At 56.9% G+C, this 26,603-nt stretch overlaps 1 protein-coding gene across 4 annotated transcripts; it reads left to right on the top strand.

Annotated features, from left to right (window-relative positions):
* The first annotated feature begins 90 nt into the window (after positions 1-90).
* DNAJB5 (DnaJ heat shock protein family (Hsp40) member B5) lies at positions 91-11,532 on the top strand. 4 transcript variants are annotated; one of them, XM_026684967.2, is made up of 4 exons: positions 91-193; positions 2,133-2,377; positions 5,596-6,197; positions 9,755-11,532. In XM_026684967.2, the coding sequence occupies exons 2-4, from the start codon at positions 2,167-2,169 to the stop codon at positions 9,986-9,988; spliced, it is 1,047 nt and encodes a 348-aa protein (XP_026540752.1). In that variant the 5' UTR covers positions 91-193; positions 2,133-2,166; the 3' UTR covers positions 9,989-11,532. The 4 variants fall into 4 exon arrangements, with proteins under 4 accessions (XP_026540752.1, XP_026540751.1, XP_087814903.1 ...); XM_026684966.2 differs by lacking the exon at positions 91-193 and adding an exon at positions 298-420; XM_087958777.1 differs by lacking the exons at positions 91-193; positions 9,755-11,532 and adding exons at positions 298-420; positions 8,817-9,031.
* Positions 11,533-26,603: the final 15,071 nt, after the last annotated feature.

Genomic DNA, 26,603 nt, shown 5'->3' with positions numbered 1-26,603 from the left:
CGCTCGGCCTTCCTCTTCTCCAAAGGGAATGGGCCCCGGATCGAGACGGGCGGCGCCCAAAGCCAATAGCGCGCTGGGGCGGGACGGGGCGCGCCGTTGCTAGGCGAGGGCGGGCTCCCGGTCCGCTAGTTGCCCCGGCTCGGCCGAGCGGGTGGCGGCGGCGGCGGCGGCGGCAGGAGGCCAGGCGCGGGCGGTGAGTGGCGGCGGGGGGGGGGGCGGGCTGGGCTGGGCCGGTCGGGCGCCGCCTCCGCCTCGGCAGGTGCCGCCGGAGAGGGAGGAAGCGGAGGGGAGGGAGGGGCGGCTCCGGCGTTGCGGCGGGGGCGGCGGACGCGCTTCTCGGCATTCCTCGCCAGCCAGCCGCGCTCGCCGCCGCCGCTCCGCCATGCCCGCCGTCCTGCTCTTCTGGAGCCGCCTGGAGAGGTAGGGCGCCGCTGCCCCGCAGGCTCCCCGGCTGGCCCCTCGCCCCGGAGGCTCCCCTGCCCGCACAGCTGACCTCGCGGGGTCCCGCCGTGGCGGGAGGAAACGGGCGTCGGGGACGGGCCGCCCTTCCGATGGGCTCTGGCGGGGGAGGTCTCCGAGCCCGGCTGGCCCTTCCCGGCCGTGGGGGTCCGCGGGGGTCCCGGGCGGAGGGCGGGCGGGGGAGCCTGCGGGGCGGCTGAGCCCTCCTGCCCTGCCCGGCGGCCGCTCTCCAGGGCCTCCCGGCGGCTGCGGGTCGGGGGTCTTCGGGGCGGCGCGTGTCCCGATCCCCTCCGGGGCGGGGGCGCCGGGGACCCGCGAGGCTGGCAGCTTCCCCGCCGCCGGGTTGGGTCGGGGGCTGCTTGGAGTTCCCCAGCCCAGCCTTTCCCCCGGACGCCCAGCGATGCCAGTCCGGTGCGCCCCCTCCCCGCCCTGGTTGGGGCCCCTCGCCGGTGCGCAGCCCGGAGCTGGACCCCCCACCCCCTCCCGTGCGTGGGGTTGGGACCCTTTGCTGCCGCCCCACCTGCCGGGCGGTTATTTCCGGCTCCTGATCTCATCCCTTAACTTCGGGGATTCTTCCTTTCGGTGTCAGCAGCGCCGCTGGCGTCACCCGCCGCCTCCCCGAGCAGCGGCGGCGGCGCATGGAGAGCGGCAGCCCCCCTGCTCCCCTCTCCGGGCTGAGCCGGATTCTGGGCTCAGCCGGGCAGCATCGGGCCACGCGTGGGGGGCCGTGGGGTCTCCGCAGAGCCTGGCCCGGCGACCTTCCTTTGCGCCTGGGTGCTCCGCTCTCCCGCAGGGCTGGATTGCAGCACCCATCATCCCCAGCCTATGCTGGAGAGGAAGGGGCCCCCTCCTGAAGGGACGAAGCGGGGTGGGAAGGTGGGCTGTGGGCTACCAGACAGGGTCTCTCCCTCTCCGTGTTTTTCTATCCCCCCAAATGTCTGAAATCCAGCCCACGGGGGAATGAACGGTGCCCCTTTCCGGCCTTTGGTGCCCCCGTGAGAGAGGGTGGGGCCTTCAGGGGCAGCCTGGAGCTGATGGGGGGCGATGTGCCGCCCTGTTGGACTTGGCTGCCTCCGGAGGCAGGTGGGATGGGGGTCTCCGCAGTGCCTCCAGGGGAGCCTCAACCGGAGCATCCTCGCCCTGGGCAGGCGGCCCCTCCCTGCCCTTGGGATGCCAGCTGCGGGGAGTCCCGGCTGCTGCCGCCACGGCTGAGCCCTTGGGCAGCCCTTCCCTGCCGTGGTGGGCTCCCATTCGGGCGTTCTTTAAAAATAGCCTGCCTCCGCGGCAAGACGATGCCTCCTCCGTCTCGCAGCCCCATCCTCTGCCGGCGTCTCTGCCGGAAGGAAGGCGCTGGGAACGTGTGTGTGTCCCTGGGTGAACTCCGGGCCGAGCGCTCGCTCCCTCGCTCTCTTCCGAGGCAATCTGCTGCCCTGTCTCGTCTGGGGAGAAGCGCCTGTCCTGGGCTGGGAGGCTTCCCCCACTGCCGGCGGTGGCCGTGGCGATGGCCGGCCGAGGCTCCCAGGGTCCCGCCTGCTTTCCCCGCCCGCCTCTTTGTGAGCTGTCTGGGCAGGGCTCACGTGGTGCCCTGCAGATGCCAGCTCGGCCGGTGCCGCCCCCCTTCCCAGCTCTTCCCCCCTGACCCGGCTCCCTCCCTCCCTCCCTCCCTGGTGCAGGAACAAGGAGTGCACGGCTGGCCCCGTCTCGGCCATGGGGAAGGACTACTACAAGGCCCTGGGCATCCAGTCGGGGGCCAACGAGGATGAGGTCAAGAAGGCCTACCGCAAAATGGCCCTGAAGTACCACCCGGACAAGAACAAGGACCCCCACGCGGGGGACAAGTTCAAGGAAATCGCCGAGGCCTACGACGTGCTGAGCGACCCCAAGAAGCGGGCTGTCTATGACCAGTACGGAGAGGAGGGTAAGCGGGACCCCAACGATTCTTTGCCCCCCCAAAAAAATATTCTCCTTGGCCAAGGAGCCCTGAGTCAGCCCCCATATCCCCTCCCTGGCAGGCGAGGGCGAGGGGGGAGGGGCAGATCCAGACCCCTTTCTCCCTGGGGTCCCTGGATGGGATTGGTGCAGGGGGCCTGGCTGCTTCTGCCGGGGGTGTGTGTGTGTGTGTGTGTGTGTGTGTGTGTCTTTTCAGGATGGGCCGAAGGGTGTGGGGGGGCACAACTTCTGCTTCCTTTTCAGTCCATTCTGCTGCTGCTGCTGCTTCTTCTCTCTCCCTCCCCCTCTCTCCCTCTCTCCCTCCCTCTCTCTGTCTCTCTCTCTCTCTCTCTCTCTCTCTCTCTGCTGTGTGTGTGTGTGTGTGTGTGTGTTTGGACCTGGAGAGCCATTCCCAATTTTAGTAATCCTTTCCTAAGCTATCCCGGGCCGTTTGGCAGCGAGGGAGGGAGTGGGGCAACTTTTGGCAGGCTGTGTTGTTGTCGTTACCCGGGCGCCTGGGAATAACTTCCAAGAGCCCAGGAAAAAGCCCTAAATTTAAATAAATAAACGGGGGTGGGGGTGGGGTGACTCCCGGGCTTCTTCAGGTGCTGAGGGGGAAACCTGGGGTAAAGAATTTGGGGTGCAGCTGCTTCCCCTGGAAACTTCCTTCCTTGCAAACAGTCCCCCTCCTCGAGTCACATTGCAAAGATCTGCTCTGCGTTTGGCAGGTTGTGAAGGACGGGGGGCAGGGAAGGGGCACCCAAGGTCTCTGCGGGGAGCCGGAGGGGCCACCGAGGCCGGAGTGGGGCCCTTCTCTCCAGGGCCTTGCCCCCATTTCTGCCCCTCCTGGGGGAGGGGGCCTTTCCTTGGGGGAGTTGGGGGCCCCCTCCAAAAGGGTCTAAAAATAAAAGGCCGTTGCTGTCATCTCTGAGCGGGCCTTCTAATTATGTCGGAGTGACTGGCAAGGCCCGGTTGGTCCTGTCACTGGTGCTGGGGGTCTGCGAGGAATTGGGGGTGGGGGGAAGAAGTCCACTGACATGTTCCTCCCTGGGAAGAATGAAGTCAGCAGGGAGGGAGGGCTGGAGGGAGGGAGGGCCTCCCCGTCCCAATTTAGCCCGTTAATCAGAGAATGCCCACGGGGGGGGACGGGGGGGGGGGACACTTTGGCCACAAAGTGGGAGACTTATATTATTAGTGGCAGCCCCTCCCCCCCTTTTTAGCCGAGCTCTCCCTCCTGGGACGGGGGCTGCCGCTGCTGCCGCTGCTGCCGCCGCCCAGTTATGGAAAGCCAACAGCTGTGGGGCAGCTGGTCAAGCAGCGTCCAGAAATTGCTGCCCCAGCCCTCCCTCTCCCTCCAGGCCTTCGGGCCCCTGCTTGCCCTGAGCACCCGGGGGCTACGGAAGCCCCCTTTGAAACAGGCAGCTGGGCTGGGCTGGGAGGAAGAGCCGAGAGCGACGGGAGGAAACCCACCAAGGAGAGGAGCAACCTGGAACTGGGGAGAAAGTTTCCTATCCGTGAGAACGATGAGCCAGGGGAACTCCTTGCCACCAGAAGTGGTGGGTGCTCCGTCCCTGGAGGCTTTTAAGAAGAAGGGACTGGACAAGAGTCACTGGTGTGAAATGGTCTCTCGACTCCTGCTTGAGCCCAGGGCTGGACTAGAAGACCCCCCGAGGTCCCTTCCAGCTCCATCCGGATTCCCTTTCAGGGCTGGCTTTGCTGCTGCTGCTGCTTTCCTCCGACTCTGCTTTTGGGGCTATCTCAGAGTCCTTTTCACAGAGAATTTGGATCGGGGGTCCCTTAGAGGGGCAAGAGCCCCCCCACCCCCATTTTCGCAAAGGTTCTGCCCTTCCTGCATCGGGGAGTGGGGGGGGGAGGGCAGAACCGTTGTGCAAATGCTCCAGGGTCGCCTTCTGGACGCCTGCCCAAAGCACAAGGTCTCCATTGAAGGACGAGCAGGAGCGGCCCTGGACTGGCGGCTTGGTCCTTGCAGAGGGTTTCCTTAAGAGTCCGACTGGCTGAAGGGCTCCAGACGTGGCCACTTTAAGACTTATGGACTTCAAAGCAGGCCGGGGAATTCTGGGAGTTGAAGTCCACAAGTCTTAAAGTGGCCAAGGTTGGAGGCCCCCGCCTTAGACTCTGGTGGTCAGCCTCCCCTGACCGAAATGGCCATGGAGTGCAGGGCCCATAGCCCTTAATCTGGACCCCATCGTTGCAAAACTAATGGGAGACATCAGCCAAATGATATACAAACAACCAGAATAGAGCTGGAAGGGGTCCTGGAGGTCTTCTAGTCCAACCCCCTCCTCAAGCAGGAGGCCCTACTCTATTTCAGACAAGTGGCTGTTTCCAGTCTTTTTTTTTTTTTTTTTGAAAACGTCCACTTCCGGAGTCGAGCTGTTCCACTTTTTAATCGTCCTCAGGAAATTCCTCCTGAGTTCCAGGTTGAATCTCCCCTGGATGAGTTTCCACCCGTTGCTTCTCGTCCTGCCTTGAGATACTTTGGAGAATAGGTTGACCCACCCCCCCGCCCCCCCTTCTCTGGGGCAGCCCCTCAGATATTGGAACCTGTCTGTCATTTCACCCCCCCCAGTCCTTCTTTCTTCGTCTGAAATGCTTCAGGGTCTCCTGCTTGACCTCCCAACCTTTGTGTTAGACGTGCAACCCCCCCAGGAGTTTGTGCCATCCCGGGGGCCCAGTGCTGCGGAAGGTGGAGGTCGAGGGCCAGAGTAGGTTCTGGGTGGCCCAGGCTGAGGGCTGCGCTCCCACAAATGGGCTCCCCCCGGATGGTGGGCAAAGGCCGTGGCTCCAAGGGGCATCTCTGCTTGTCAGGGTTCCAGCAGTTCCTCCAGTTCAACCACGAGCCTCGAGCCAGACTCCCAAAACTCCCCCAAAGGATTTATTAGAAGTTAACCTGCTGGCATTAGCCTGGGCGTAGCCGACTCTGAGAAACAAAATTCCCTGCCCCCCCCCTTGTTCCTGCTTTCCCCCCACCCCGCATCCCTCTGGGTGTATCTCCCAAGGAAATGCGTCCATGGCCCAGAGTCATCCATGCTGCTCTCCAGTTAGACTTTGGCAGGGCAGAAGCTTCAGCCCCCTGACCAGCCTCTGAAGAAAATGTGAATAAGGACAACCATAAACTGTGTGTGCAAAACGTTTGATGAGTTGGCCCTGCTCCCCTGACGGTTCCTCCCTTCGGTTCCCTTCCAGGGCTCAAAACGGGCGGGGGTCCCTCGGGGCCTTCCGGGAGCACCTTCCACTACACCTTCCACGGAGACCCTCACGCCACATTTGCCTCCTTCTTTGGGGGCTCCAACCCCTTCGACCTCTTCTTCAGCAGCAGCCGGTCCCGGGTCTTCAACGGCTTCGACCACGAGGACATGGACGTGGATGACGAGAGCGACGACCCCTTTGGCGCCTTCAGCCGCTTCGGCTTCAACGGCCTCAACGGGGTGCACCGGCGGCACCCGGAGCCCATCCACATGCGCCGGAGGGTGCAGGACCCGCCCGTGGTGCACGAGCTGAAGGTGTCCCTGGAGGAGATCTACCACGGGGCCACCAAGCGCATGAAGATCACCCGCCGGCGGCTGAACCCGGACGGGCGGACGGTGCGGACGGAGGACAAGATCCTGAACATCGTCATCAAGCGAGGGTGGAAGGAGGGCACCAAGATCACCTTCCCCAAGGAGGGGGACGCCACCCCCGACAACATCCCGGCCGACATCGTCTTCGTCCTGAAGGACAAGCCCCATGGCCACTTCCGCCGCGACGGGACGAACATCATCTACACGGCCATGATCAGTCTTAAGGAGGTGGGTCCTCGGCCGGAGGGTGAGGGAGGGGCGGGCGTCCCTCTCGGGCACAGGGGGGGGGGCGAGGCAGACGGGCAGGTAGGAGAGTTCGATGCAGAAATAAACCCTGGGAGGGTTCAAGAAGAGGTTGGAGAACGCTTTGCCTGAAGAGGTGTAGTAGGGTTTCCTGCCTAGGCTGGGGGTTGGACTAGAAGACCTCCCAGGTCCCTTCCAACTCTGCTATTCTATTCTGTTCTGATGGAACTCCTTGAGGATGGAACGTTGGGCACAACCGGTTGCCTCCGTTGGCTTTCCTGGGCCTCGGCTCCCTTCCCTCGTTCCTCTCCTGCGTCCCCTAGGAGGACGAGAAGACTTCAAGAGTCCCAGAGTTGGGGTCCCCAGGAGGTGGTCTCCTGTCTGAGGGACTAGAGACCCTCTGAAGGGCCCCAGAAAGGAGGAACAAAAGCCAGCCAGCTCCGGGCGTCTGTGGAGAGTCTCAGCCCCCATCCAGGTCCTGGTGGTCCCAACGGGGCTTTTTTCAAGAGGCAGCTGGGCCTTCTGGGTTGTCTCTGAAGGCTTTTCTTTGAAGCTCCTTGGAGGAGAAGCGAAACGTCTTCAAAGAAAAGCCAGAAAGTCCAGTTGCCTCTTGAAGGGGGGAAAAAAAAAGGCACCTTTGGGACCACCATGCTGAGGTCTTCTCCAAGGAAGCTGGCAGACCTGAGTCAGCAACCTTCTCCAGTGTGGCCAAGATGGAGCTTCAACCAAGATGGAGCTTCAACCAAGATGGAGCTTCAACCAAGATCTGTCTTGGCCGCCTTGGAGAAAATTGCCCTCTGCCCCCCCACCCAGTGGTTTAGAAGAAGCCGGCCTTTCTCCACCTGCCCTGCTGCCCACGGGGTTTTAGCCAAGGGTCCCCCTCTCCGACCTTGGCAGCATTAGGACAACTCAGCTGGCTTTGCTGGGAGTTGAGTTCCACAAGGTGGGAGACCCCTGCCCTGGGGGTGGCTAAGAGTCCAGGCCCCACGCATAAGGCCACCTTCCTGCCTTCTTTCCCTTTGACTGAAGACACTTCAGGGTGTGAAGAGAGGGGACCGGGGGGGTCCTCGGCCCTACTTCCCACCAGAGTAGCCCCTCAAGCGTAAAGCAAAAGGAATCTCTGCCCCCGAAGGAGCAGCTGCCAAGGGTGCGCAAGCTGCTCTCAGAGTCAGGCTGTTCCCTTTCCCACCCTTGGCTGGGGGTTCAGTGGCTGCTCCTGAAAAGATCGGGCCAACTGTGCGTTTCCCAGCTTGTGTGCGAGAGACGCTTCTGTTCCTGCCACCTGGGCACCAGCGCCCCCCCCCCACCGCTCTGCTTCTAGGGAATGGGGGGGGCAGCGGCGTTTGCAGTTTTAGGAGAGGGGGTGCGATGGGCCTCTGGTGTCCATGCAGCCCCTGAAATCCATCGCCAAGAGGCTGGGGTACAATAGTCCTCGACTTGTGAGCACAGTAGCGCCCCACTTTGCTGCTGCTGCTAAGTGAAACATTTGCTAGGTGGATTTTTCCCTGTTTTATGATTTTGCTTGCCGCAGTCGCTAAGTGAATCGCTGCACTTCTTAAGTTAGTTAAGTGAATCTGGCTTATCAAGAGGTCACAAAAGGGGATCCCGGGACCGTCATAAATAAGAGTCAGTTGCCCAGCGCCTGAATTTTGATCACATGACTCTGGGGATGCTGCAACGGCCGTAAGAGTGAAAAACAGTCATAAGTCACTTTTTCCAGTGTTGTCGTAACTTCGAACTGTCCCTGAATGAGCAGATGCAAGTCGAGGACTAGCTGTGCTGCAGCCCCCTCCCCCCACAAGCTGGGGGACCCTCCCTCTTGATTCTCCTCTGCCCCTGCCCTGGGGGGGTGGGGGGGTCCCAGCCTTGTCCGAAGGCGCAAACCCCCTCCTCCCGAACTGCCCTCCACCCCCACAGACTCAGGGGTTCCCCGTCTCCTGGTGACGCGGGAAGGGAGTTGGCGGGCGAGTAAATCTCTGAGAAAGATTAACAAGCCCTCGGCTCCTCCGGCGCAGCTTCCCTGCTCTTCCCCGAGAGCCTCCGAGGCTGCTTGGCTGGCTCAGACAAGGGCCGGATTGAGGGGGCCGGCCGGCCAGCTGCCGCCTCTGAGCCGTTCCAGCTCGGGGCACAATGGCGTTGGGCCAGGTAGCCACGAGGGAGAACGGCCTGCATGAGGGGGTAGACCTGGCTGGACCAGAAACGAGGCTCCCCGCTGGGAGGGAAGAGATGTCCTACCTCATCCTGGCGCTGAGACCGGCATTGCCGTGCGCGGCTGAAGGGAAGCGGGGTGGGAGGCAGGGAGGGGCCTCGGGACATTTTGTCTGTGCAGAAATGAGAGGTCAGGTTCCCAAAACCAAGAAAGATACATTGAGAATCTCTACGCAGCTTCCCTGCTCGTTCCTCACTTGCGGACAGAATCTTGCCAGACCGAAGCAGACTATTTGCGCCACAAAACAGGCACGCTGGGAACCGTTAGGGAGGAGCTGTCTTCACTCTCTTTCTCCCACATAAATTTATTCATCCCCGTCAGGATCCACATATTTTAAAAAAAGACACATTGTCAGCCTTCCAAGCAGAATTTTTGTTGTTGTTCCTCGCCCCTAGACGGAGTCTTGCCAGACGAAAGCACGCTGACTCTCCCCAAAGGCCTCCATTCTGGGAACGGCTGGGGAGGAGCCTTCTTCGCCCTCTTTCTCTCACACAAAGTACATGAGCCGAGTGGTCTCTTGCCCCTCCGGAAGGCACCTCCTCCCTCCGGGGAATCCAGACCACGTCCCATCACAGGGGGGACCTTGGAGGCCAGGGGGCCGAAAGGCGGGTAGCCTGGTGTCTGTTTTGGGTTTGTGGTTGATTAACCTTGCTGACCGTACCAGAGGTGGTGGAGGCAGGTCTCCCACGTTTCTTGGGTGCGAGTCTCTTCGGGAGGGGATTTCGGGGGGATCTGGGCTCCAGCCTAGGACCTCTCAGGGCTGCTCTGCCTTCCCATCCTGGGTCACAGCAGCGCTTGCTTTTTGGCAGCCGGCGGGGTCAGCTGTGGGCAAAAAATAACCCCGTTCTGGTTGGGCCCTCCTGGGCCTTGTGGAAGTTGGCAGGAGCAGCAGCAGCATCGCTCCAGAGTTTCCACTCCTGGACGTCTGCCCAGGCCGGAGAAGGGAGAAGGCCTCTGGGGGGGCTCCTGCCCTGCCAGCCTCGGAGGCCGCAGGCTGCCCTTCCACCGGCCCACCGAAGGCTCGTCCCCTAGTCCTGCTTAGGTTCCCCGAGGCCTGGGGCTGCGGGAGGCCATCAAGACTCATCCTCATGTGGTCTTGCCAGGGCTTGAGGATGGTGAGGCCTGCACGATGCCCTGCAAAAGCTCCGGGTTTCCTGCTGGTCTGCTTGCGGCCGGCCTGGCACGGCACCCGGGCTGGGCAGCGAGAGCCACTTTGGGGCCTCTTCGACCCCCAGAAGTTGCCCTCCAAGGGACCCTGGGGGTCGGGGTTCAAGTCGTGGCGTTTGCGACCCGCAGCGGCTGCTCACCCCGCTTCTCTCCTCCTCTCTCGCAGGCCCTGTGCGGCTGCACCGTCAACATCCCCACGGTGGACGGGCGAGTGATCCCCTTGCCCTGCAGCGACATCATCAAGCCGGGCACCGTGAAGCGGCTGCGGGGGGAGGGGCTGCCTTTCCCCAAGGTGCCCTCCCAGCGTGGAGACTTGATCGTGGAGTTCAAAGTCCGCTTCCCGGACAGAATAGCCCCCCAGACCCGCCAGATCCTCAAGCAGCACCTGCCCTGCTCCTAGAGCGGCCGGGCCGGGCCTGCCCACCTCACACACTCGCTCGCTCGCTCTCTCTCTCTCTCTCGCTCCGCCAGCTGGCTTTGCTCTCCAAGCAGCAGCCGCACTTCCTGCTGGGCCGCGTTGCACCCGGGCTGGGCGTCGCCCCGGGACCCTCCCTGCCCCCGCCCCACCCCCCTCCGTCCTCTGGCCGCTTGGCCTCCTTCAAGGGCTCCCCGTTTTTGGATCCGGTGTCCCTGCTTTGCGAGAGTCTCGGGGGGCTCCATTCCCTGGGGACTTGACTTCTCCTAGAGCTGGGGAGGGTCTCCCCAAATTTTGCCAAGGAGCACCACAGCCCTGTAAATAGAACCGCCTCCTCCCCTGCCTGCTCTTTCCGTTCCTGGCCTCCCTAGAGGAGCCGGTGGGGGGGTTGCAAAGCCAGCCTCGTCCTCCAGGGCAGGGGGTTGGGCCCTCCCTCCTGTTTCTGGCACCGAGAGGGCCCCCCTGACCCTGCGGGGTTGGCCCCACAGAACTTCTCCAGCCCTGTCTGGGCTCACAACAAGGACCTGCCATTCAAGGGTGCTTCGGACTTTGTATTCGAATAGAACCTTCATGAGGACTAACCTCTCCTTGGCTGTGTTGGCTTTTCATCTGAGTTCTGGGGGAAGGGCTCCCTGGGGAAGGGGAGAGGGAAGGTGCAGCGAGCACTGCCGGAGGCTGGGAGGGGGCCTGGGGGCCGCCTGATGTTGATTTTTTTGGGGGTGGGGTTGTTTCCTGGGAGGTGGGCGAAGGGGGGGGAGGGGCACCACGGGGTCCAGAGGCTGCCTTTATTTTCACTTTTAGAGGGAGAATTTTCAAGAAACGTTTTCTTAATCCTCGACCATTACGTTGTGTTTTGGGCCAGCACTGGCAGGGAGGCTGGGTCTGTGGGGTGGGTGGGTGGGGGGAGGGTTCGGGGGAGGCTTTGCAAGAGAGCATCTTACCATCCTCTTCCTCCCTCCCCTCCCCCCTCCCCTCCCCTCCTGACTTAAAACCCGGGGTGAGATTTTCCACTCATCCTTTTTGTTCTGAATTTTCTCTTGACTGAAAATTGGAGGTGCTTCCTTGGGGGTCCCCTCAGTCCGTCCCTGCCAAGGCTGGCCCTCCATTGGGTGAGGGGGAGCCGAGCTTGGCTGAACCCGGGAGTGGAGGAGGGGCCGCCCCCCCAGCCGCTCCCTGCACGGCTGGGCAGAACCAGGCGCTTCCCGCCTGTACAAAATGGCCGATGGTTGGAAAGGGGGCGGCGCTGCGGGGGGACCAGGGACTCCATGCCTGGATGCTTCCGGCCTTCGGGGCCCCCCCTTTTTCTTGGCACCCTCCGGTGGTTGTGCGTGTGTGTGTGTTCCCAGTACGTGGGCTGCTGCTGACCCGGCGGGCCGAAAGGAAGGGGGGGGGGATCGGAGAGGGCCATGCCTTGCTGGGGTTCCTCCATTTCAGGGAGACCCTGGGTGGTTTTATAGCGTTTTTTGGAATTCCTCCTTTTGTAACGTCCTGTATTAATATTTAAAAAAAAATAAAGTATTTTAAAAATCGGGGGTTGTGTCGTCTGTTAAAGACCAGGATGCCCCCCAACTCCTGAGTCTTGCCAGGAAAGGAAGACCCCCCCCCCCCTCCAGTCCCCCAAGGCTTATCTGGGCACTGCCTGTCCTGTGGGGTGGGGGGGGTGAAGCTGTCAGCCCAGAGATGAGGCGGCTGGCCGGGCCCTCAGCCAGATGGGGCCACAGGGCCCCACCCTCTCTGGTCCCTCCCCCCCGCCTGAGTTGGGGCACCTTTTGGCATCGAGCACCGAATTCCCATGGAAATGCCCGCCTGGGAGGCTTCTGTGAAGTGCAGCTGGTCCTTGACTTACAACAGCTCATTTAGTGACCATTCAAAGTTACAACGGCACTTATCACCGTTTTCCGCAGTTACAACCTTTTCCCCACCATCAGACAATCAAAATCCAGGCGCTCAGCAACTGACTCATCTTTATGACGGTCGCTGTGTCCGGAGGGGGTCAGGCAATATCCCCTTTTGCGACCTTCTGCCAAGCAGCGTCAGTGGGGAAATCAAATTCACTTAACAACCACGTGATACACTTAACAACTGGGGCAAGAAAGGTTGTATTGGCCAAATTCCCTGTCCTGCTTGGCTACAGAACGTTTCGGCTCAGTTGTAAGTTGAGGATGCCTCTGCCAAGTGTCCCCAGCCCCCCCCAGCCCCTCTTCTGTGTGGCCCCCCCCCCAGGAGAGGGATGTGAGGAGCTGCCCCTCCAGGCTGGGCTGCCCTTTGGATTCAGGGCAGGGGGGTGTTGGGTGTGTCTCGGCCTCCTTGAGGCCCTTCCCAGGGACAGGAGGGGCTGAGGGGCTACGGGACAAGGCAACTGGTACCCAAGTCAAACTAATCCCAACGGGACCAGAATCACAAAACAAGCCAGAGTCGATCTAGAAACACAAAGAGTTGTAATAATGGGGATGGAAACCAGCCATAAAAGCCACGGAATGAAACGGTTCCCAGAACGTTGGGTTGTCCCGGGATGAGCCGTCCCAGAGCCCCTGAGGAAGAGGCTGCCGGTGCTGGGAGGGGCCGGTGGGCCTGGGTCTGCCTGGAGGGCTCCGAGGCCCCTTCTCTCCTTCCCAACGGACCCCTTCCGGCAGCCAATCCCCCCCACCTGCCTCTCCGCTGGGTTGAGAAACGTTTCTAAGGGATGTGAGGCCTGGAGAGGAGGGGAAAAAACACTCCCGATCTGTGCTGCTGTAATGTCACCCCCTCCCCCAGCGCCCCCCCCCCCTGCACGCCTGGCCAAAGCCTCCCGGTCTTCTTCGCCTTATAGGGCAGCTTCTCGGCCCGGGATGCTTTCCTGCGCAGAGTCCCATCTCCTCTGACGAGATCCAGGGCTGAGGGGTGGGGGTCAGGCCAGCAGCCAAAGGGGCTTGTCAGGCAGGGGGGCTTCTGGGTTGTCCCGGAGGAAGGGGCTACTAGGGTCAGTGGGCTCCGCCGAGGGTCCGTTCTTGGGCCAGGCGCTTTGGCCTCGGGGCCTGATTCAGAGGAGCGAATGGGGAAGTGCCAATCCGGTTAGCACAACTGGAAAATATTACTGAGGACGCAAATCCTGATTCAGGATGACCTCACAGGGCTCCTCGGGGAGCCAAACCCAGGAGGAGGCTGGTGAGAGGACAAATCGGAGGCAGGAGTGGGAAGGCAGCGGGGGGGGGGTGGGGGGGGGGGGAGGGATGACGAGCAGGCCCCCAGCTGGGAAAGAAGAGCAAGCAGGCTGAGGCAGCAGCTCAAAGGCCAACAGAAATTCCATCTCCAGCTGTCGGAGATTTGACTTCCATAATTCTGCTGGTTAGACCTTGGTGAATGTCCTGTGTCCAGTTGTAGCTAAAATCAGCCTTAAGAGGAGAGGAGAAGAGAAGAGAAGCAAAAGAAAAGAGAAAAGAAGAAGAGAAAAAAGAAAATGAAAAAAAGAAAGGAGAACAGAAAAAGAGAAAAAAAGAAAAGAGATGGATCGGGTAGGATAGAGCAGAATAGAGTAGCGTAGAAGAGTTAAAAGAACAGGTTAAAAAGAGTAGTAACTGAAGAGTACAGAGGTCTGTCAATCCTGTCAGCTGAGCCCCCTTGGCTTGACTGGATGCAGAACTCTAGATGTGGCCTTACTAAGGCTTTATAGAGTGGTATTAGTACCTCACTTGATCTTGATTGTGTCCTTCTGTTAATGCAATTTAGGATTTCATTGGCTTTTTTGGCGGCTGCTGCACACTGCTGGCTCCTATTTAGCTGGTTGTCCACTAAGACTCCAAGATCCCTCTCCCAGTTCCTGCTATTGAGCCTGGTTGCACCCAGTCTAGATGTGTCCTTTCAGTTTTTCTTGCCTAAGTGGAGGACTTTATTTTCCTCTACACTGAATTTAATGTTGTTAGATATGGCCCAGTGTTCTAGTCTGTCAAGATCCATCTGGATCTTGAGCCTACCTTCTTGGGTGTTAGCTATTCCTACCAACTTAGTATCATCTGCAAATTTGGTAAGTTCCCCTTCTATTCCCTCATCTAAGTCGTTAATGAAGCTATGGAAGAGTCCTGGGCCTAAGGAGTCCTCCTTCCAGATGGACAAGCAACTTCAGGCTGAAGGTACCCTGTTTCTCCAACAATACGGCCTCCCCCAATAGGAAGTCCCAGCATGTTTTATAGGCATAAAATCAAATTAAGCCCCTCCCCAAATTAAGGCCTATATTAAACATGCAAAATGGGGGGAATGGCGGGGGGGGCCTTGCCGTTAGGAAGTATTTTTGTTGCATACCCGGATATGGTGCTGCCTGCGTTGACTTTGGCATTGGTGGGGCACTTTGTATCGGGAGACCTTCCACCACCGTTGCTTTCCCTTCTCCCCGTGCTGCCGCGGCCTTTAGAGCAACGCTGCGGCGTTTGGTGCAGCCATGCGCGGCCAGCCAGGGCTCCTCCCTGCAACTGGAGCCCAGCGGAGACACTCGGCTTCAGGCGCTCCTGTCGCCACCTTCCCTTTGCCTTCGAAGGCAAAGCCAATTCTTTTAAAAACGACGCCCTACTACCGGTACGACAAAGCCTCCTCTGCCTGAGAGGGCAGCCCAACCCCACATGGGGAGGCGAATCTCCCACGGCTGCAGCGCAGGATTGGCCCACCCCGGGAGAAGCTCCCAGCCGCCATCCTTGCCTGGCGCCAGGCAGAGCGTGAAGAGCTTCGCCTGGGGCGCCCAGCGCAGCTGACAGGCGGGCCCTCCTGCCCGGCGGTGGAGTTCTCACCAAGGCAGCAAGCGCCTCCCCACCGGGCCCTCCGCTCATCCTGCCAGGGCCGCACCAGAGCCGTGCAGGCTGGGCAGAGCCGGGAAAGCGAGCCGCGGGTGTGCGCCCATCTGCCAAGCGAACGAGCCAGGCCGACCTGAGCTTGGCTTCCTTCCCAAGTCCCTCCAGCCCAAACCTGAAGGGGCCACCGGGAGAGGCTGCCCGAGGCTGTGATAGCGCCCACCCGTCCGCAGATAGGGAGGCGAGGCGACGACAGCGCTGCTTCCCTGGCCGGCGGGTCTGGCAGAGAGAGCCCGAAGCCGCCCGTCCTTTCCACCCCTCGCCCAACCCGTCCCCGTCCCCATGCATCTCCAAATGTGCCGGCAGCTCCAAATGCTGCAGCGGCACGAGCATCGGGTAGAGGTACTCACTTGGCGGGGCTCAGCTTGGAGGAGGACGTGGCACAGGCTGTCGCCTTGCCTCCCTGTCCACGGATGGATGGGTGCTATCACTGCCTCGGGCGGCCTCTCCTGGTGGCCCCTTCGGGTTTGGGCTGGAGGGACTTGGGAAGGAAGCCAAGCTCAGGTCGACCCGGCTGTTTCGCTTGGCAGGCGGGCGTGCACCCACGGCTCGCTTTCCCGGCGCTGCCCAGCCAGCATGGCTCTGGCGCGGCCCTGGCAGGATGAGCGGAGGGCCTGGCGGGGAGGTGCTCGCTGCCTTGGTGAGAGCTCCACCACCGGGCAGGAGGGCCTGCCTGTCACCTGTGCTGGGCGCCCCAGGCGAAGCTCTTCGCGCTCTGCCCGGCGCCAGGAAGGGATGGCGGCTGGGCGCTTCTCCCAGGGTGGGCCGATTCTGCACTGCGGCCCTGGGAGATTCGCCTCCCCACGTGGGGTTGGGCTGCCCTCTTGGGCAGAGGAGGCTTTGTCGTACCGGTAGTAGGGCGTCGTTTTTAAAAGAATTGGCTTTGCCTTCAAAGGCGAAGGGAAGGTGGCGACAGGAGCGCCTGAAGCCGAGTGTCTCCGCCGGGCTCTGGTTGCAGGGAGGAGCCCTGACTGGCCACGCGTGGCTGCACCAAACGCCGTAGCGTTGCTCTAAACGCTGCGGCAGCACGGGGAGAAGGGAAAGCAACGGTGGCAGAAGGTCTCCCGATACAAAGTGCCCCACCAACGCCGAGGTCAACATCCAAGCTGTCGCCGCCAGCCTGAGGATGCAAGGGGGGGGGAATTAAGTCACCCCCGAAAAGACGACCTAGCCGTTTTTTCAGGGGTCAAAAAAAAAAAAAAAAGGCCCGGCCTTATTTTGTGAGAAACATGGTAGTTATGCAAGTATGTGGATTTCCTAAGATTCTGGGCATCTCTGTTGGTCACACAACAGAGCACAAAAGCACCACAAAGAATGTTCTTTCTGCGCCAACTCAGGAAGCTCAAACTGCCCAAAAGGAGCTGCTGATCCAGTTCTACAGAGGAACGATTGAGTCTGTCATCTGCACCTCTGTAGCTGTCTGGTTTGGCACAGCAACCACATAAGACAGACACAGACTTCAACAGACAGAACTGCAGAAAAAGTGGATACCACCACCTGGCCCCAGCTATCTCTCAGCTCCAGGGCTGCCTCCTTTCACAATCTGGGTGTGTGTGTCTCTGTGTGTACCAGATCAAATAAAAAGTAGTTGAGCTCAAAGTTTGCAAGTCTTGTCCACGCTCACATTTGTGGTTGTGTTCCGGATGCATTCTGGTGCCTAAAAGAGCCAGTTGGGCTGGGCGGTTCAGGCGCTTGCAGGGAGACCTGGACAATTCTAGGCCTCCCTCAGACGTGAAAGCTGGCTGGGAAACTTTGGGTTGTTTTATTGGGGAGGGGGAATGGGGGGTCAATTTGCAGAGTCTGTCTTTCCCTGGGGGGGAGGGGGCATCACTGGTGCTTCATCCAATTAATCAGTAAATCAGCTCCCCTCCCGAAGTTGTCGGTTGCTCCATCACTGGAGGTTTTTAAAGAAAAAAACTGGATAACCGTTTGTCTGGAATGGCACATAGGGGTCTCCTGTCTTGGGCAGGGGGCTGGACTAGAGGACCTCCAAAGTCCCTTCCAGCTCCAGGACTCTATGGTTCCAACTCCACCCACTTTAAAGCCTGCTGGTGGGGGAATTCTGGGAGTTGAAGTCAGAGGGAGCTCCAGCCTGGAACTAAGGAGGAACTTCCTGACAGAGCCATGGACCAAGGGAGCGGCTTGCACCGCAGAGTCCTGGGTTCTTCGCGGACGGAGGTTCCTAAGAAAAGATTGGACGGCCATTTGTCTGGGATGGAATTAGGACTCCTGCCTTGGGCAGGGGGTTGGACTAGAAGACCTCTACGTTCTAGGCTTTGTATGCAGTCAGAGTGTCCCACTTCTGGCTCTCTCTCTCTCTCTCTCTCTGTCTCGGTGCCCGGCTGCCCTCTGGTGGAGAGAAACTCCAGGAGCAACCACAGGAAAACCCAGCCTCTACTCTCTGCTCCTGCATGAGGAGGACCCGGCGGATTCCATCCCAGAGGCCATCGCAGAACCACTGCACCCCATCTTTCAAAAACCCCGGAGCACCAGGGAGCTACCAGAGGACTGGGAAAGAGCTGAGGTGGTTCCCATCTTGAATACAGAATAACTGAATTGGGAGGGACCTTGGAGGTCTTCTAGTTCAACCCCCTGCTCAGGCAGGAGCCCCTAGACCACTTCAGACAAATGGCTCTGCAATCTCTTCTTTAAAACGTCCAGTGTTGGAGCATTCACAACCCCTGGAGTCCAGCTGTTCCACTGATTGATTGTTCTGTCAAGAAATTTCTCCTTACTGCTAGGTTGCTTCTCTCCTTGATGAGTTTCCACCTGTTGCTTCTCGTCCTACCCTCAGGGGCTTTGGGGAATAGCTTGACCCCCTCTTTCTTTGGGGCAGCCCCTGAGATATTGGAAGTCTGCTATCACGTCCTCCCTATTCCTTCTTCTCATCAAGCTAGACCTACCCAATTCCTGCAACCCTTCTTCATATGTTTTAGCCTCCGCCCCCCTAGTCCTCATTGTTGCTCTTCTCTGCACCCTTTCTAGAGTCTCCGCATCTTTTTTACGTCGTAGCAACCAAAACTGGATGCAGGATTCCAAGTGTGGCCTTACCAAGGAATCATAAGGCGGTACGAATGCTTCCCGTGATCTTGATTCTCTCCCTCCGTTCATGCAGCCCAGGACTGTGTTGGCTTTTCTGGCAGCTGCCACACACGGCTGGCTCCTATTTCAATGATTGTCCCCTAGGACTCCAAGATCCGTCTCACAGTTACTACTGCCGAGAGAGGTACCACATATACTGTACCTGTGCACTTTGGTTTTCTTGCCTAAAGAGAGAACCTTTTTTCACCCTTGAATTTCGTTTTATTAAATAGTGCCCAATGTTCAAGTCTGTCAAGATCCTTCTGTACCTTAAGCCTGTCTCCTGGAGTGTTGGCTATTCCTGACAGTGTGGTGTCATCTGCAAATCTGATGAGTTCCCCATCTATCCCCTCGTCCAAGTCATTGATGAAGATGTTGAAGAGTCCTGGGCCTAAAACAGAGCCTTGGGGTCCCCCACTGCATACTTCCCTCCATGTAGATGCAGTTCCATTGAGGACTTCAAAAAAGGGGGAAAGAAACAGACCCAGGAAACTATAGACCAATCAGCCTAACATCAATACCTGGGAAGATACTGGAAAAGATAATAAAAAAACAGATCTGCCAACATCTAGAAACAAGTAAAGTAATAACTAGCAGTCAGCACGGGTTTGTTAAGAACAGATCATGCCAAACCAATCTTATTTCATTCTTCAACACAGTGACTAAATTAGGAGACCAGCGAAATACTGTGGACATAATATGTTTAGACTTCAGCAAGGCATTCGACAAAGCAGACCACAACCTACTTCTTGGTAAGCTAGAAAAAGTGGGATAGACAGTATCAACACCAGATGGATTTACAACTGGCTAAACAACCATACTCAATGACTAGTCTTTAACAGGGCTATGTCTACACGGAGGGAAGTAAGCGGTGGGGTGCCACGAGGTTCTGTCCAAGGCCCAGGACTCTTCAATATGTTCATAAACAACAGTTGAGAGAATAGAAGGGGAACTTACCAAATTTGCAGATGACACCAAGCTGGCAGGAATAGCTAACACCCTAGATCAGGGGTGTCAAACTCAGGTCGTCATGGTGTCATCACGTGATGTACTGGGACTTCCCCCCCCCCTTTCACTGAACTGGGCATGGGCGTGGCCAACGCGAGACATCTCCGTCCCGTGGACCAGGAGGTTGACAGCCCTGCCCCAGATGATGATAGGCTCAAGATCCAGATGGATCTTGACAGACTTGAACACTGGAGAATTCTGGGAGTTGAAGTCCACAAGTCTTAAAGTTGCCAGTTTGGGGGCCTCTGGTGTAGACAGAGAACCAGCATGTTGCAAGAATCCTGTATGTTTTTGATCAGTGGATTGTGAAAATACATTGAGAGGCAGTTTTGTCTAGTGGCTAAGTGTTGAGCTAAAACTCAGGAGGTTCTGTGTTCTAATCCCACCCTTGGCATGGAATCCAGCTGGGTGACTTTGGGCCAGTCATTCTCTCTCAGCCCATCCCACCTCACAGGGTTGTTGTTGTGGGGAAAATAGGAAGGAATGTTACATACATTTTCACTGCCTTGAGTTATTTATAACAATAATAAAGGCAGGATAAAAATAAATAAATAAAATTTAAAAAAAAAGATTAACTCAGGAAACAATTGCTTTGTCTGAACCCAACAGTCGAGTTCCCGTATATCTGGGCTCTGCTTGGCCATGAAAGATGCCGGATGGTTTTTCCAGCTTATAAAAAAAAACCCTACAGAGATTCTCCGCCACCATCCAGGCCCTGGTTGTCCCCAAGGGGTTTTTTTCTTCTTGGATGAGATGCTTCACTTCTCCAAGAAGCTTCCTCAGCTCTGACTGGATGGAGGGGAAGGGAAGGATTGATACTCCCTGCAGACAGCCGGTCATTTGCATCCTTTTAGAGGGTCATTGAGGCCACTGGGAGGTTTCTCTGTGTCTTCAGGGTCCCCTGAGTGGTGCAAATGGATGTGAAGCCTTCTTGGAACGGCTGAAAGGACCCTGTTGTAGACTGGAGATAGAGGATGTCGCATCCCTCCCCCTCTGTTGAGGGAGGGCTCTTCAATTCGGACACAGCTGGCCTCTTTGACCCACTCTTTCAAGCCAGCGGTGCTCTCTGCCCAAAATGTGGACTATGTTGGTGGTGCTTGCCTTGAGTAGCCACCAGATGGTGGGGTAGCTCTTTGCAAATGCTTCTCCTGACTTCCGGTCTCCAGAATTAAAAGTTCTCAGCGATGCACCAGGCAGGGTGTGCCAACATAAAAGGGAGGCTCCTGCATGGAGGGCAAACTAAGAAGATGGCACAGTACACCGCACCGCAGTGTTTCTCCACCTGGGTAACTTTCAGTTGTGTGGATGTCCATTCCCGGAATCCTAAGGGTTGAAGTTCACCCATCTAAAGTTGCCAGGTTTGCTTGAGAAACAGGGTTGTAGGAGGAGGGGAGGGAGGAGAAAGAGGATCGTCCGTCTGCCATCAGAGTTCAGTTCGACTCTGAGCGCCCAAGTCTCTTGCAAGACGAGCCCTTCTCCCCTGGTCTCCAGGTCTTCCCAACGAAGGCTGGAAGCAGAACCTCCACAAAGAGAGACAACTTCCAACCAAGTTAAAGAAAACTTTAAGAGGAAAGACAAGAGCTTTTGGGGGTATTCTGAACAGCCCCACCTTCCCCACTTTTTAATACCCTCCAGGGACTTTTGCCTTGACAACGCTCAGCAGCCGATAGCTAGGATTGAGGATCGCGGTGTCCGGCTCACCTGATTTCTCTCTCTCTCTCTCTCTCTCTCTCGGTGCAATTCATTCAGCGGAAGGGTAAAACGGCAAAGGCCCATTTGGAAGTCAGGCCCTTTAATTTTCCTCCCCCCCCCCAAGAAATGGTCAGAAATATTGGAAACGGCCATGGCTGCTTTGCAACTGAGTTTCCAGGACCTTGGAGAAGTCCGGCAATTGGCCAGCTTTTCCAGGGGGCTCAGCCCTGCCCCTCCCTCCGTGGCCGGGGGTGGGTGTGGTGGTGGTGGAGGTGGGGGCAGGAGAAGAAACCTATGCTAAATCCCTCCCCTCTCTTTATGCCTCCCCCCTCCCTTCGGCTTGGGAAGAAGGCAGCAAAGCGGGGGTTGGACTAGATGACCTACAAGGTCCCTTCCAACTTAGTTATTCTATATTCTAAATCCTTCTAAAGTGAGAAGCTCCTCCTGCCAGGATTTGGAGGGCTGGGGTGGGAGTGGGGGGCACAGCTCTGTGCTGCTGCTGCACTTCCTTCCTCCGGGACCATCCCCAGGCGGTGTTGACCATGAGGGAGCAATCCAGCCTGGGCGCCGCTGGGCTCGGCTTTCTCTCTGCCCCCTTTGAATACTTACCTGGAGCTGCTGGGGACGTCCCCAGGGGTGGGTCAGAGCCAGGTGTGCGCCTCTGTCCCAGGCCAAGTGAGCGATGCTGGGGTGGGGAGGCTGTGGGGAGGGGGCTCTGGATGGGGGACAATAGGCTTTGACTGAAGCCTGGTTAGGCGGAGTGGCTGTGGGTCTCTTCTGTATCTTGTGGAGGGGGGCGGGTTGCCTTCTTTGATCCTGGGCGGGATTGCATTGCCCCAACAGGCCTGCTGTGCAATCTGCCCCCCACCTCAACTCCCCCCCCCCGGTGCTGGACTCATGACTCCTGCTGGAGGAGCAGGTAGCAATTGTGGTCTTTGCTCAACTTCGGGTTGGGCATCACTGATGCCCCCTTCCCGGGTGAAGAAGCCCCCCTTTCAGTCATTCCTGCCCCGATCATCTCCCAGATAAATTACTGCAATGTCTGTTCTGCATGGGGCTACCCTTGAAGATTGTCTGCAGAGGTGTGTTCTGACCCAAACCTTGTTCCAAGGGAAAAAAAACCAAACAGAGGTAACAGCAAAAACTTTTAATGATTCTTTGCAAATTCCATTCCTTCCTGGTTAAAAAGGCTGTTTCAAACTCATTGTCTCTGATAAGAACGAGCCCTGCCAAAGTTGTGCAAGGCTGCCAAGAACACCAGGTCAAGTTACTAAGAAATATTTCAAACACAAAGAGTCCCCAAACACCTACCAGGATACTCCGAACGTCCACAAGCCTTGAGGGCAAGAACTTCTTTGCTTCCTGCAAAGAACTCTGGTTTCTCAGCTGGCTTTTATCTTCTCAGGGAGGGGCCACTACCTTGCAGCTTTACTCCCGAGTCGCCTGTGCTGCTGTAGCTGCTCTTTCCTACGCGTGCTGGGCACAGGCTCCTCGGGGTCCTCTTCCTCACTGCTGACAGCCTCCACAACCTCCGAAGGCAGCACTCCACTCCCTGATGGTCCTGGCCCCATCCCTGCATCACACGCAGGCCCCTCATCCGAGTCCTCACTCTCCGAGACCTCAGCCATCCGCACCTGCTGCTGGCGAACCACAACAAGATGTGAGCAGTTGTCCCTGTGGCACCCCTGTTGCGTGAGGTGCGACCGGTTGCTGGTTTGCTTCCAAATCCAATCCAGGTGCTGGCTATCACCTTTAAAGGCCTCCATGGCCTGGGACCAGGTTAGCGGAGGAGCCGCCGTGCCCCAATTACATCGTCCCATCTGCAAAGCATGACCGTGTTCACCGCGCTGGTTAGACAATATATAGTTAGTTTAGGAATGAGAGCTGCCCCCTTAATGAATGCTTCATGGGCAACGTAGTTGATACCTCATGGGAGATGTAGTTCATGTCGCGGGGTCACATCTATAACCCTGATTGGTCACTGACTTTATGTTTGGTTGGGCTGGGGGAGTTTTTGGGCCTTCTCACCTGGACCCCAGCATTGTGCAGGCGTCTTCCTCTGCTATAACGCTATGGGATGAAGATAACCGTCTTTTCACACTATGGAGGCAAAGATTGGACATTCAATGAATCTCAACATAACGGTGAGTTATACTTTGAGGATGCCTAATAAAATCCAATCAATTAACTTTGCATGGAAGCCTTTGTAGTGTTGGACTCCTTGTCCGGTGATGTCCAGAAGCGTGGGGCATGAAACTCACTGTAACACGCCAAGACAATCCCGCCAAAGGCCTCCTGTCCCTGGCCTGGCTCGTCCAGGCGCTAAGCCGATGGTTGAGACATAACCTCCCCACCCCAGTGCAAGGCAGGCCCCCTGGGAAGCTTCCCGCATCTGTGTGTGGAAAACCAGCATTCCAGGAATGATCTGGGATCCTAAGCTTTATATCCCACACTGAGTAGAAATGGAAAGTGCAACAAAAATCTTTATTGCACTACTTTCGTTTTTTTTCCCCCCAATTTTTTTTTTTACAGATTTTCATAATTAGAAACCAATTCTAGGAAAAAGGCCAGAACCAATCAAGGACTGGATGGAAATCACTTTCTTTTCTACCATGTCTGAACTGGCCAAGAATTTTCTATGTTTATTAAGTTTTAAAAAGCAGATTCTCTAAAATGTTGGCCTTCCTTCCTGGCACGTCCCGGAATGCTTGTATCAGTGGCGGAATCTCTTTGGCAGACGGTCAAGCCAGGAAGACTTTCACTTTTCTTTCTTTTTCTTTCTTCTTTCTCATCTATCTAGATCTATCCATCCATCTATCCTTCTTTTTTTAAAAAGCAGCAGATGCTCCTAAACTCCTTTGCAAATTAGGAAGAGCAACCGACCTTCTGTCTTACTCTGGATTTTTCTAGGAAACATGTTATTGTGGCTAATTGTATAACTAACTTTCTATAAAGGTTTGCACAAATAACTTGTTACTAGTGTAAAAAAAAAAAATCCTCATTTATTCCAGGCTGTAATTGTGGCCTTTGTTTTTTGGTCCCTGGAGATGAGATTAAAATGTACCATGTGAAATCTTGGAATAGACGGCCAGGGTCCTTGTCTATATTTCCCGCCCCCCCCCCCCCCATGCTCAATGGATAGCTTGTTAAGAATAAACCACATGGAGGAAATAACCCCCCTAACTTAATTATGCAACCCCTGCAATAATATTGCAAGAAGACCAAGTAATGTACATCATTTATTCATATCACAGAGTTTGGGCTGCCTTACAACAGAATGAACAGGGTCTCTTGAGAGGGAAGGGGAGGGGACCCCTGGGGTTTGGTTCAGGGATTTAGGCATCTCTGGGGAATTGGGTGAAAAGGGGGGCTCCTCAGTCCTGAAAGGGTCTTCCAGAAACAAGTGGGGCGCACTAGGAAGGCCATACAGTACCTTCTCAACGAACATCTGTTGGTCTTCTACATCTCAGGTTCAGCAGGTCAGCTGGTCTCCTGTTTCTCCTACCTTTGGGGAGCTCTTATCAAGAGGTGAGACCTGTGTGCTCTTCCCCTCTGGCGCAATCTGGTTTCAGGGCTGACGGGGGGCCCCTCCAGACACCCCAAACCAGGGCTCTCCAACCTTGGAAACTTTCAGCCTGGGTGTTGAAGTCCCCCGGGCTTAAAACTGCCAAGGTTGGAGAGCCCTGCATCAAAGCATCCCAAGGCCCGAGGGATTCCCTTGGGTTGGAACAGCTCCCGGGGGCTTCACAGAAGGAGAGGAGGCCTGGGGGTCTCAAAGAGGCTTCCCCCCCCCAAAAGGCAGTTGGGTTTTCTTGGTGTCTTCTACCGTTCCAACTGACTGGTGGAACGATTTGGAAGGTTTATACTCCAGTGTAAAAGTCCAGTGCAGCGGCCTAGAGGATGGCGCTCTCACCTCACAAACAGGAGGCTGTGAGGTTCAATCCTAGGCAGAGGCTAATATTTGGAATATCTCCTGCTTGAGTGGGGGGTTGGACTAGATGACCTCCAAGGTCCCTTCCAACTCTGCTATTCTATTCTATGTCTACTCCTTGCGGACAGATGGTCATTTGCATCCCTTTTAGAGTCATTGAGGCCATTGGGAGGTTTGTCTGTGCCCTCAGGGTCCCCTGAGTGGTGCAAATGGGTGTGGAGCCTTCTTGGGGACCACTGAAAGGACTGTGTTGTAAGCAGGAGGTGGGTGGTGCCGTATCCTTCCCCCTCTGTTGAGGGAGGGCCGTTCCATTTGGACCCCTCTTTCAAAGCAGCAGTCCTCTCTGTCCAGAATGTGGACTTTGCTGCTTTCAAAAGAATGGACTTCGTCTTGTCCTCATGGTTTTGTTCTTCTGTGTTGTGTCCTGTGTTTGTGAAATGGTTGTTTTGAGGTGCTAACACCACTCTATAAAGCCTTAGTAAGGCCACACTTAGAGTCCTGCATCCAGTTTTGGTCACCACACTATAAAAAAGATGTTGAGGCTCTAGAAAAAGTGCAGAGAAGAGCAACCAGGATGATGAGGGGACTGGAGGCTAAAACATACGACGAAAGGTTGCAGGAACTGGGCATAGCTAATCTAGGGAAGAGAAGGACCAGGGGAGACAGGAGAGCAGCCTTCCAATATTTGGGGGGCTGCTACAGAGAGGGTCAATCTATTCTCCAAAGCACCCAAAGCCCAGACAAGGAAGAATGGATGGATACTGAACAAGGAGAGAGATTCAACCTGGAAACAAGGAGAAATTTTCTGTCAATGAGAACAATCAACCAATGGAACAGAAGTTGCCTTCGGAAGTTGTGGGAGCTGCATCATTGGAGGCTTTCAAGAAGAGGCTTGCCTGCCCTCTGTCAGAAATGGTGTAGGGTCTCCTGCTTGGGCGGGGGGTTGGACTAGATGACCTACAAGGTCCCTTCCAACTCTGGTTATCTGTTGTGTTTCCCCAACATACAGGTCTGTACATGTCTCGCTGCACTGCACTGCATAGACCCCACTGCTCCCATTGCGTCTGGGTCTTTTGTCCTCGGGGTGGACAAGCTTCTGCCTCAATGCCTTGAAAGCCAATGACCAACCCTCCAGAGTGCTAAGGACCAGAGGACCCGCTAAGGAATATAAACCCTTCCCTTCTCCACCATTCAGTCAGAACTGAAGAAGCTTCTTAGGATGAGAAGCAAAACATCTTCAAAGGGGAAAAAAAAAGCAAGAAATCCCAGTTGCCTCTTGGAAAAAAGCACCCTTGGGACAACCAGGGCCTGGAGGATGGAGAATCTCGGTTAGACGTTCAGGCACAAGGATTTTCTTCTTCTGGCCTTATGATGCCAGGGAGTCTCCATGGAGACGGAGGGCACCAGCCGGCCTGCCACTCCCAGCAGTCAAGGCCTTGGCTGGGGTGGTCCTGCTTGGTCTTTGTTCAGTTGCCCTGGGAGGACAGGTGGCTCTTGGCCTCATCCTGCAACATGGCTCTTGGGGGAGGAGGAGGAGGAGGAGGAGGAGGCACAGTGGAGGAGGCAAGGTCGACCAGGCCTCCGCGGGCTCAAACCCCCTTCCAGGCAAGGCAACGTTTCCTCGGGAGACAGAAGCTTCCGGTCACATGAGGGCGATGGCTTAGGAGTGGCCAGGATGCTGTGATCCAGATTCCACCTTTTCTTTTTAACGTGGAATCACCCAGTTCTGACCACGCCCTGTGGACGCCCCGCTTCAGAGCAGCAGAAACAGAGAAGAAGTGCAGGAAAGTCCTCAGCTTACGACCAGAATTGAGCCCCAAAATTTTTGTTGGCCGTGAGTTTTGCCCCGTTTTATGACCTTTCTCGGCACAGTCACTAAGTGAATCACTGCCGTTGTGGTCTGACTTCCCCGTTGACTTTGCTTGTCAGAAGGTCGCAAAAGGGGATCTCGTGACCCCGGAACTCTGCAACCGTCATAAATATAAGTCAGTTACCAAGCGTCTGAATTTTGACCATGTGACCAGGAGGATGCTGCAACAGTCGTGAAAGTCCCTTTTTCCAGTGCCCTTGTCAT

Source organism: Notechis scutatus, chromosome 2 (assembly GCF_049901735.1).
Source record: "Notechis scutatus isolate UNSWTSFEM ecotype Mainland chromosome 2, rNotScu1.2, whole genome shotgun sequence".
Lineage (NCBI taxonomy): Eukaryota > Metazoa > Chordata > Lepidosauria > Squamata > Elapidae > Notechis > Notechis scutatus.
The sequence above is the reverse complement of the archived record's forward strand: the minus strand, read 5'-3'. Positions and strand labels throughout refer to the sequence as shown.

Bases quoted from the DNA above. Each gene is read 5' to 3' on its own strand.
- DNAJB5 (XM_026684966.2), top strand. From the start codon at position 383: ATGCCCGCCGTCCTGCTCTTCTGGAGCCGCCTGGAGAG. The intron at 2,378-5,595 runs GTAAGCGGGACC...GTTCCCTTCCAG, and splicing joins TGACCAGTACGGAGAGGAGG to GGCTCAAAACGGGCGGGGGT. The intron at 6,198-9,754 runs GTGGGTCCTCGG...CCTCTCTCGCAG, and splicing joins CCATGATCAGTCTTAAGGAG to GCCCTGTGCGGCTGCACCGT.